Here is a 12,082-nt window from a genome sequence, read left to right as displayed (position 1 = left end):
CCACGGGATGTGGTGAAGGTGTAGACACCACCGCTGCAGTTACGGGGGACCCGGGGGAGATGGTAGTGCAGGAAGATGTTAACCCCTCCGTGGGCAGGGATGGTGGCCCCGAGACCCGCTTGGGGAGAGTGACAGTTGGGCGGTGCAGGGCGGTGCGCGGCCGGATGGCACTGTTGTACTCATGATTACTGACACACTCAAGTCTCTGATGAACAAAGTTGATGGTAGTCGGTACAAGCAGCCGGCTGCGTCTTGTCCCCCACCCGGGTTGGTGGTCCTGGCCTTCTTCCTGCACCTTGTTATGTTTGTGTAGACTGCCTGTGCCTTAGCAGCGGGAGTCCGTTCCCCGGCTGTGTATGTACCGGTGGAGTCCGTTTGCCCGCAGGCGCTGGCCCGTAGGATCTCTCTGCCTGTGCGGTGGCTTTCTATCCCCCTCGGTAGGCTGTTGCCTTCTTTCGGGAAGTCGGGATGGGAAAGGACCTAAGGTCCAGACCTCAATCAGTGAATTCGACATGGTCTAGTGGTTTCTGGGCCTCGTTCTGGGTCTAAGTACCCCCCTTGTGCTCCGGTTTCCGGTCGGTTCCCCAGTTCGGTACCGGTGGGCCACTACCCTGTTCCAGTCCCTTACGGTTCCACCTGGCCGTCTTCCCGGCTCCTGCAGGCCAGGCCACCGCCTGCCTCCTAGCCAAGGTACCAGGGCTACGACCCTGGCACCTGTCAGTATCCGCTGCAGATCTGTCACCACAGGCCTGCGGCACACTCCTCCTCTCAACTCCACTCCAACTGACTCTACTGCCTTTACTCACTGACTGACCGCAGTTTTTCCTGCCTCAGGTCCTCTGGACTCCTTGGTGGGCGTGGCCAACCACCTGGCTCCGCCCCCTGGTGTGACCATCAAGCTCTGAGGGAGGTGACTAGCTTTTAATGTGGTTGGCTGCTCTTACCTTTTTAGGGAGACATGTGTTATGCAAGGGCCTACCTGTGACTACCTGGCTAGTCCAGGGCGTCACATAGGAGGCTATGTAGGGGCTCATAATGTATATAGGAGGCTATGGGGAGGCTCATGCTGTGTATAGAAGGCTATGTGGGGGCTCATACTGTATATAGGAGGCTAGGCAGGTGCTCTTGCTGTGCATAGGATAGGAGACTATGTGGGGTTTAATACTGTACAGTATATAAAGAGGCTATGTGGGAGGTTCATACTGTATAGTGGCTAAGTGAGGGACCATACTGTATATAGGAAGCTATGTGATAGCTCATACTGTATATAGGAGAATGAAAATACACCACAGCATACATTTTTATAACATAATAATGGAGTGGTATTCACCACTGTAGTAAATATGAACCTGAAAGACAAAGTGAATGACCCAAAAAATATTTTTCAGCATAAACATCTGATTTTATTCATGCAAAAGTTTAAAAATAGATTAAAATATTAAAAAGGTAGGGAACAAATATACAAAAAAAAGTAAACTAAAGGAATGAAAAATTACAAGGTATAAGGGTATAAGTGGTATTAGAATGGATATTCAGTGCTTTGCAAAAGTATTCATCCCATTTGACATTTTTCATGTTTTGCTACCTCAATACTTGTAATTATACTGTTTTATTTGAGGATTTGCATCAGTTCATGTAAATAACATGGGCATAACAGTGAATATTTGGTTTTCTTTTTGTTGTGAAGAAAACAACAAATAGGACAACATCATTGAAAACTTCAGTGTGTAAAACTATTCACTCCTATAAAGTCAATACTTTATAGACCCTCCTTTTGCAGTGATTACAACTGTAAGCTGTAATGCGCCGGCATCCTTATGCTCCACCCAGCAAGAATGCCGATGCACTCACCTTGCAGGCAGCCGATCCTCTCTGCTTCTCTCTGCTCCCAGGCCCTGCACATGCAATAAAATTTATACACCAATTCCTACACAAAATCTGTATCTTCTGACAAAAATAATGCATCAAAAAATGATGCGGTTTTGATGCAGTTTTTTGCCAGGAGCTACAGATTGGTTGCAGGAATTTGGTGTATAAATTCCACCATTAAATCTGCATCTCCTAGCAGAAAACTGAACAAAACAGCAATTTTGGTGCTGTTTAGGTGCAATTTCCACCAGGAGATGCAAATTTGGTGCAGAAATCTGGTGCAGACATTTCTGCACCAAATCTGTATCTCCTGGCAGAAAACAACACAAAAATGCACTTGTAATGCCACTTTGGTGCAGTTTTCTGCCAGGAGGAGATGCAGATTTCTGCACCAAATCTGCATCTCCTGGCAGAAAACCGCACCTAAATTGCATTTCTTTGTCAGGAGATGCAGATTTTGGTGCTGAAATTTATATACCAAATTCCTGCACCAAATCTGCATCTTTTGGCAAACAAAACGCCTCAAAACACAATTAGTTTTTTTGCCAGGGGATGCAGATGATGTGAGGTCACTATGTCCAATGACTTCACCTGAGGTGGGTTTACCTGCAATCACAGGCTGTAACTGTAGGTAAACTCAGTGACGTCAATGCTCACAGCTGCAGCTCAGTAGGTGCCTGCCTGAAGCTGCAGCAGGCGGACATGTTCTCTAATGTGTCCGCGCGCTGCAACTTCAGTATGTAGCAAAGCTGGGATCATCGTGGGACGTTATGTGTGGATTATGTTGGACCTGGATGCTTTGGGGGTTAATAAATTGGAGAAAGAGGGCGTTGCTTTGTTTGTTCTTTAAATAAATGATTTGTATGTGTTTTGTGTTTATTTCTTTTTACTTACAAGATTAGTAATAGGGGGTCTCATAGACCCCTACCAATTACTAATCCAGGGATAGTGGCAGCTGTGATTTGCCATCGCACCAGGGATGAGCCAGGTAAAGTGCCAGAACTGACGCATCTAATCAAGGCAACAATTCTGGGTGGCTGGGGCTGCTATTTTTAGGCATGGACCTCCCCAGCCTGGGAATTCCAGCCCTCCAGCTCACAGCTTTATCTTGGCTGAGTATCAAAATTGAGGGGGACTGAGGTGGGTTTACCTGCAATCACAGGTGGGGTACTGTGCGAATCTCAAGCTGTAACTGTAGGTAAACTCAGTGACGTCAATGCTCACAGCTGCAGCTCAGTAGGTGCCTGCCTGAAGCTGCAGCAGGCGGACATGTTCTCTAATGTGTCCGCGCGCTGCAACTTCAGTATGTAGCAAAGCTGGGATCATCGTGGGACGTTATGTGTGGATTATGTTGGACCTGGATGCTTTGGGGGTTAATAAATTGGAGAAAGAGGGCGTTGCTTTGTTTGTTCTTTAAATAAATGATTTGTATGTGTTTTGTGTTTATTTCTTTTTACTTACAAGATTAGTAATAGGGGGTCTCATAGACCCCTACCAATTACTAATCCAGGGATAGTGGCAGCTGTGATTTGCCATCGCACCAGGGATGAGCCAGGTAAAGTGCCAGAACTGTCGCATCTAATCAAGGCAACAATTCTGGGTGGCTGGGGCTGCTATTTTTAGGCATGGACCTCCCCAGCCTGGGAATTCCAGCCCTCCAGCTCACAGCTTTATCTTGGCTGAGTATCAAAATTGAGGGGGACCGCATGTAGTTCTTTTATTTATTTAAGGTTTGATTGGTCTCAGTCTGACTGCAACCAATCTCAGACACTGTCACATATGTTGAGCAGGGGAAGCAGTGAATATGGATGAGATGTAATGAGCGGACCCGGAAGCAGTGTGACAGCTGTGAGCGGACACTGGTAAGTAACCCCCTTCCCTCAAAAAACACCTTTCCCCGCTCATCATAAAGCAGTATCAGTCATGATAAGGAAGAAGAAAAGCAATAGTGCAAATGTGAACATGTACCAAACAAAGGTCGGATTTGGCTGATTTTGAGAAAAGTGCTCAGGAATCCGAATCCAAATGGGCAAGGCTTGTGCCGAATTGGAGAATTGCAAACTTTTTTTAACAAGTTCGCTGATCTCTAGTGTTAAACCAATCCCAGTCTTTCTGTCAGGGGAGTGTTCGTGTCACTCTGCCTTTACACTGTGTTCCAAATTATTATGCAAAAAATATTTTTTCATATTTTCCTAAATTAACTTTATGAATTGCAGTCATTGTTATTTTCCAGTCATCTACTATTCGAGTATAATTGAAATGTTTTTGATCAAACTGCCTATGAAAACAGTATATTTTTAAAAATAATAAACACTCAAAATACACTCAAAATGCATGTTCCAAATTATTATGCACAGTAGAGTTTTCAACCTTTTTATTTTTATTTTGAAAAACAAAATGGTCAATTGTGAAATTATAAGCATTATCAGCTTATTACAAAATGAAATCAAACAGTTTTCAAGTCAAAACTTAATTCTAGGTGATGGTACATTTGCACATAGGACCCCTTGTTTGAAAGAAGCATCTGAACTCTCTCGTCCATTGAATTTGTCAGTTTTTGGATGGTTTGTGCTTCAATTGTTTTGCATGTGGACAGAATACCCTCCCAGAGCTGTTGCTTAGATGTGAACTGCCTCCCGCCATCATAGACATTCCTTTTGATGATGCTCCAGAGGTTCTCAATGGGGTTGAGGTCAGGGGAAGATGGTGGCCACACTATAAGTTTGTCCTCTTTTATGCCCATAGCAGCCAGAGATGCAGATGTGTTATTTGCAGCATGAGACGGTGCATTATCATGCATGAAAATGATCTTGCTGCGGAATGCACGATTCTTCCTCCTGAACCATGGCAGGAAGTGCTGTTTTAGAAACTCCACATAGATTATGGAGTTCATCTTTACCCCTTTCTGGGATCCTAAAGGGGCCGACAATCTCTCTCCCCATGATTCCAGCCCAAAACATTACTCCATCTCCTCCTTGTTGGCGCCTTAGCCGTGTTTTCATGGGGTGTCCATCAACCAGCCATCCTCCACTCCATCCATCTGGACCATCAAGCATTGCACGGCACTCATCGGTGAGCAAAACAGTTTGGAAGTCTTCATGTATCGTTTGGCCCACTAGAGCCGTTTCTGCTTGTGTGCAGTGGATAGAGGTGGTCGACAGGATGGTTTACGCACAGCTGCAAACATCTGAAGGACCATGCATCTTGTTGTTCGGGGGACGTTGGAGGCACCAGCAGCTTCAAAAACGTGTCTGCTGCTATGACAAGGCATTTTAGCAGCTGCTCTTTTAACCTGATGCAATTGCCTGTTAGAAAGAGTCCTCAACTTCTCCTTATCAGCACGCACACATGTGTGCTGTGAATCAGCTACATACTTCTTGATTGTGCGATGATCACGATGAAGTGTCTTGGCAATGTTGATTGTAGTCATGCCTTGACCTAAATACTCCACAATTTGTTGCTTCTCAGCAGCCGACACATCCTTTTTCTTTACCATTTTGGCAAAAAATGTAGGCTGCTTAATAATGTGGAACAGCCTTTTTAAGTAGTCTTTCCTTTATTTGGACACACCTGCCCAACTAATTTGAACAGGTATCTGCAATTGCTTTCAGTGATATAAAGAGCCCTGACACACATCACCAGCAATGAGTTTAAATGACAAACAAAAAATGTCTAACCTTATCACTCCTAAACTCTTTTTGCATAATAATTTGGAACACAGTGTAGTTACATTATATAATAATAATAATATGTATTCATTTATATAGCACTATTAATTCTACAGTGCTTTACATATGTTTCTGGAGTGTTGCAGGAAACCGAACTACCCGGAGGAAATGCAAGCAAACACGGGGAGAACATACAAACATCTTGTAGATGATGTCCGTGGGATTTGAACCAAGGACCCCAGTGCTGCAAGACTGCAGTGCTAACCACTGAGCCACCGTGCCGCCCACAGCATATGCTTATGCAGGAAAACACAAATTCAATAAATGGGTATCTATCTTAAAAGCACACTAGGATTGACGCAGTTGCATTGAAACTAATGCATCAACAGTCTAACTTACGTAATTAGTTATATTTTCTAGTACCGTATGTCAAAGTGGGAAGCAACGGCCTGGCTCACTCGAACACTGCACTGGAAAGAATTTTCGTTTCCTGGTCTCCAATCTTTGGTATTAAATCTTTCATGTTTGACCACGAAGTGTGGACATCCTCTGGAGATGGTCATCAGTGTTGTGTCTTCAATGCTTAACTACAATGTATTACCTTCCTCTGGAGATAGTATTTGTTCTTTGGGTTCCTCTGGAATTGGTATTCAGTTTTTTGGCTTCTCTGGAGACGGTAGAACTCAGATCTTCTTTGCACTCAGTTCGCTCCCTGCTACTTCCATTAAAGTCTATAACTATACAGGCCTGCTCTACTGCATACACATCCACTCCCCTGCTAGTCATGGCGCCAACTCTGCCACTATACTGCTGGCTCAGCCTTTTATATTTTGCAAAGCGCCATAGTTGTCACCTGATCCGGTGTTCCGCTCCAACTCTTCTGTTGATGAAACAAACTCTTTACACTTCAGTTCTCATTGGTTCTGGCCCATCAGCAGATGGCGGTACTTGTTTACAAATGTTGTGGGATCTTGGATATGTGTGTTTTCTGCTTGCCAAGCTCTTACACCTTCATAGATTGTGTGTCAGATGAAACAGCACTGACCTCAGTATATCTTAATACTGTCTGTCTTGTGTATGCAAAATTCATTTATACAAGGCACATTAACCCTTTCACTGCCTAGCCAAAAACACAGTTCTCTAAGTCAGCTGAAGGGAGGAAACAAATGGGTTACATCTACTGTTTTGTGCATATAGCTTTTAAAATAACAGAACTGTGATAACAGGATTAGGGATGAGCGAGCATGCTCGCCGCTACTCGGTGCTCGCCCGAGAATCTCAGTGCTCGGTATACTCGACGAGCTCCGAGTACCGGCGAGATGCTCGGGCAGATGCTCGGCTCCCCCTCCCTGCATGTTGGCGTTGTTTACAGAGTCAGCCCACATGCACGGATTGGCTGTCACACCAACATGGTTGTGGCATTACAGTGATTGACTGGCCGCACAGCGTCATCAGCTCTATATGACACCTGATGGCGCTGTGCTCAGCAGTGTAATCCACAGTTAGCTAGTGTAGGGGGAGGTGCTGCTGAGCCAGGGACAGATATAAAGTGTGTCTTAGGTAGTGTAGGTACTAGGAGATGTGACGTTACCGCTGCCACCATTGCCATAGTAACCTACCGAGCGGGTTACTATAGCATCGGTGATCTCTGATCATCTGATTACTGGGGCCGCTATGCACTGGCTCCTGCAGGAGCCACAGGAGTTAACTCCCTGTTTACCAGCGCGGCTATTCAGCGGCTTATGCAGGAGCCGCTGAATAGCGGCACCGGGAATCAGCTGATCGGAGATCACCATTGCTATAGTAACCCGCTCAGTACGTACTATGGCAATGGTGGCTGCGGTGACGTCACTGCCTACCAACCTACCACAGCCTCTGCTCGATTACACAGCACAGGGAGGAGCAGCGTTCTTCTTCCCTGTGCTGTGTGATATAGCAAAGCTGCATGGGTTGAAGAAGACAGAAGACCAGGATCGCGGAGGGGTGAGAGGGAGTAATAAAGATGGAGTTCCTAAGTGTGTCTGTGTATTTATTTATAATAAAGTATTTTTTCTCTGTGTGGTGTTTTTTTTTTAATCCTTTACTGGAGATTCTTAATGGCCGGGTCAAACTTGGCCTGACATTAAGAATCTCTGGCTTAATACCAGCTGGTAAAATAAAGCTTGTATTAACTCCTTATTACCAAACGTGCCACCCGGCACAGGGCAGCTGGAAGAGTTGGATACAGTGCCAGAAGATGGCGCTTCTATGAAAGCGCCATTTTCTGGGGTGGCTGCGGATTGCAATTCACAGCAGAGGCGCCCAGAAACCTCGGGCTAACCTGTGCTGTGGATTCCAATTCCCAGCTGCCTAGTTGTACCCGGCTGGACACAAAAATGGGGCAAAGCCCACGTCATTTTTTGTAGTTTTATGAGCCATTTTCTGGGGGGGCTGCAAACTGCATTTCGCAGCGATGGGGCCCAGAAAGCTTGGGCCAACCTGCGCTGCGGATTCCAATCCCCAGCTGCCTAGTTGTATCTGGCTGTACACAAACATTGGGCAAAGCCCATGTCATTTTTTTTTTAATTATTTCATGAACTTCATTAAATAATTAAAAAAAGGGCTTCCCTATATTTTTGGTTCCCAGCTGGCCCGTTCTGCCTGCTGTACCTGGCTAGCATACAAAAATATGCCGAAGCCTACGTCATTTTTTTAGTTGTTTTTTTTTTTTTAGTTTTTTGGAAAAAATTAAAAAAGGGCTTCCCTGGATTCTCCATTGCCAGTGAAGATAACAAGAAGCAGTGGGGCTTAACAGCTAGTAGCTGCTTGGGTAACCCTTAGCTAGCAGTAGAAAATGCAGAGGTAGCCCACGCATTGTTTTTACCCCTAACCCTTGGGTTAGGATTATGTGTTTGGGTTTTTTCTTTTATTTTTTGATTTAAAAAAACAAACAAAATCGACATGAGCTTTGCCATATTTTTGTATGCCAGCCAGGTACAGCAGGCAGGTACAGGCTGCCCCCAACCCCCAGCTGCCTATTTGTACCCAGCTGGGAACCAAAAATATAGGGAAGCCCTTTTTTTTTTTATTTCATGAATTTAATGAAATAATTAAAAAAAACAATGTGACCTTCGTCCAATTTTTGTGTCAAGCCAGGTACAACTAGGCAGCTGGGGATTGGCATCCGCAACGCAGGTTGGCCCAAGCTTTCTGGGCCCCCCTGCTGAAAATTGCAGTCTGTAGCCGCCCAGAAAATGGCGCGTTCATAAAAGCGCCATTTTCTGGCGCTGTATCCAACTCTACCAGTGGCCCTGGCGCCGGGTTGCTCACTGGGTACTAATGGGGTTATTTCTAGCTGTGTATTATCAGCTGGCCCTAAGTCCGAAATTCGTGGTGTCATGCCAATATTAGGCATGGCCACCATGAATTTCTAGTAAAGATTAAAAAAAAAAAATACAGAGTAAAATATTTTTATTAGAAATAAAACACAACACAATTAGTGACTCCATCTTTATTGAACTAAAGAAACCCCCCTCCCCTTCCGTCATAGTCCTGGATTGAAGGTCCCACGATATCCAATCCGAACTTAATATCATCTGATCGGTTGAAGGCAAAGCGATCAGATGTATCAGGTTCAAGGATCTGAATCACATGACACATCAGCTGATTGTATAAACGGCTTTTATACAATCAGCTGATGCATCAGTAGAAAAAAAAAACTATACACCTCTCTGCAGATTCCTAACTGATCGCTGCCGGTAATCAGCTGATGCGGTCAGCAGACAGCATCAGCTGATCATTTAAATCGGCTGGGCAGTAAAAAGCCGGCTGTTCACAGCTGGACTTATACGATCAGCTGATGCTGTCAGGTTACCACATCAGCTGATCACCGGCAGGTCCTGCAGCGATCGTATGTGTCCCGGGAGTCTGCAGACAAGTAAATATGCTATTATTTTTTTTTTTTTCTACTGTTCACTTTTGGTTTCACTTAGCAGTGAATGTACAGGCAGAGAGAAGCTGCCGCACATACGTTACTAAGCCAAACTGCATGTCACACGGGAGGAGGAACACAGGATTCTTCTTCCCCCTGATAGTCAGACAATATTGCTCACAGCAGTGACATGGGAGGCAGAAATGCTTACAGGGGTCTTCCCCATGCTGCTCCCATGTCATTTGAGCACTGTTGTTATACATTTGTGACATTTGTGAGCTTTCTCCAGACCGCCAGGAACACCGCCGGATAAATGCTTGAGTCTCCCCTAGGCTAACATTGGGCTCAGTGCTCGGGTCAAGCACCCGAGCATTTCAGAATGCTCGACCCGAACATCGAGCACCCGAGCATTTTAGGGCTCGCTCATCTTTAACAGGATGTGTAATGAGAGGGCAGCAATAGATCAAAGAGGCAGAACCACTGTTTCACATGAAATGTCACTACCACACAACACTCAGAGAGAAAGAGAAACCCAACTCACCAGCCTGAATGTGAGATGGCATTTAGTGTGCAGAACTCACCCAAGCACAGACTATAATTGTGCTGCTCTTCTATGACACCTGCTAGCCTCAGCCTGCTCTTGCTGGGCTGGTCGAGTCAATAATGATGCTAACGCCGTCTGCCTGTTGCATCATTTCAACCTTCTTTCCTCATATGCTGAATAAGGATAAGAAGGAATGGAGGACACGTGAAATGGGCAATTTACCACTGGAGTTAATCGGTGTACAGAGCAGGGATCTAAATATTAATGCAGATTAACAAATCAGATATTAGGGGAGAGGATTGCATGTGCACTCCTGGAGTGAACAAAAGGCCCACTGCTGGCACCAGCCTATCTAGCATTTGCCAAAAATTGCCAGATGACCAGTCACAATCGCAGTATGTGGACATATTTGATTGTATATTTATAACTGTAGATCAGGGTTCCCCATCCTCATCTATAGTGCATTAGCACTAGGTCTAGCAAACAGCTATGAAGATCAGGTCACCAGATGCTGATTTTTGTGAGTAGCCCTCACATACTGTAAGAGCAAATCTGAATAGCAGTAAAGTAGGATTCCCTAGATCTTGAAATACTGTCTCAATGTGATTTTTGTGTCAAAACTTTGACTGTAATTATACTGGTAATGGGGGCCCTGGGTGTCACTACTGTGAGTGGGATGGGAGCTGTATGTGGTTCACGACCCTCTCTCAGAGGAGAATGTGACTCTCAAGATCAGAAAGATTGGGGACCTCTGCTATACATAGTATATAGATAGTTTGGGTAAGTCCAGTTTCACACATCTGACATTCATGGTTTGAGTATGCACCATGATTCAGACCATCTGCAGGTATTATGACCCCAACTCTACAGTCTCTTAGGCATAAATGAGGCTGTTGAGTTTAGGTCAGGAGACCCATGATTGCAGGTGGAAATGTGAAACTGCTACTATTGAAATAGCATTTGAGGAAGACAAATTGTCAGCCATAATTGTCAGAAATTGTATTAATTGTGTTTAGGTGATACATTTAATGATCTCTGTTTTGAAAGATAGTATTAAAAACCTAAATTAATTAGAAGGTCATGATTTAATGAATTAAACCAAATATCAGCCTTTTTTTTTTACTTTGACTTAACAAAAAAATAAATATCTACAACAAGGCCCACTTACAGTGAAGTCGAAAAATGAGCTATCTAGGAGCACAGTATATTTGGTCTGGTACGGATTTATCTCTACTTATAACAAAGGAAGAAAATACTTACCTTTTCACCCTGTGGTCCATGGAAACTAAGCCCCATTTGACCCTGGAGAGGTACAAAATAAAATATTGTTACAGAACTATTTATGTTAACATTAACTGATATTTTTAAGACATAACCTACACATACCTTTGGTCCTGGTTGTCCAGGTGCACCAGGTGCTCCCTGAAAAAAAAAACATAAAGAATGAAAAGTAAGCGTACAGTTACTATATACAATAATGCAGATGTGTATTATAGTAGACTATTGTATCTAAACAAGTTTCGTATGCCACAGGTAAAATTAAACTTGGGGATGAGTTTCACTTAATCTATCATACAAGTCCAATATCCAAGAAGGAGCCTTAGGTCTCCTTCACATGACCATGAATTTTCTTGTATGCAATAAAAATGGTCTGAGCTTGATCAGTATATTTCATTACAGAGAAAACAGCGTTTGATCAATGTGTTAGTTTTTACCATCATAGTGTGGTTAGAATTTCTTTTTTAAAACTTGTTTTATTGAAAAGTTTTACACAACAATAACATATGTATTAGAAAAGTAGTCTTCAGAAGTTGAATAAAAAAGTATTCTTCAGAAGTTGAAAACTAAAGTACAGCAATATGCATTGTTCTTCAAAAGATATACTGTATATATAGTTCAAACTAAAAGTTTACATTCACTATCTAAAAAGACACATATGCATGTTTTTCTCACTATCTGACTTGAAATCAGAATAAACCTTTCCCATTTTAGGTCAATTAGGATTACCAAAATTATTTATATTTGCCAACCTGTCAGCAGGTTTTTGCTACCTCATCTGAGAGCAGCATAATGTAGGCAAACAGATCATGA

General features: G+C 43.7%; 1 protein-coding gene across 1 annotated transcript in view; it reads right to left on the bottom strand.

Annotated features, from left to right (window-relative positions):
* The window catches only part of COL4A1 (collagen type IV alpha 1 chain), a 307,217-nt gene that overhangs the window by 135,560 nt on the left and 159,575 nt on the right, over nucleotides 1-12,082 (bottom strand). Inside the window, exons 11-12 of the mRNA XM_075336674.1 lie at nucleotides 11,378-11,413; nucleotides 11,252-11,293 (exon numbers count right to left, since the gene is read on the bottom strand). Of these exons, the coding sequence (XP_075192789.1) occupies nucleotides 11,252-11,293; nucleotides 11,378-11,413 (78 nt within the window). The remainder of the gene's footprint in view (nucleotides 1-11,251; nucleotides 11,294-11,377; nucleotides 11,414-12,082) is intronic.

Source organism: Anomaloglossus baeobatrachus, chromosome 2 (assembly GCF_048569485.1).
Source record: "Anomaloglossus baeobatrachus isolate aAnoBae1 chromosome 2, aAnoBae1.hap1, whole genome shotgun sequence".
Taxonomy (NCBI): Eukaryota; Metazoa; Chordata; class Amphibia; order Anura; family Aromobatidae; genus Anomaloglossus; species Anomaloglossus baeobatrachus.
This window is presented reverse-complemented; position numbering and strand designations above follow the sequence as displayed.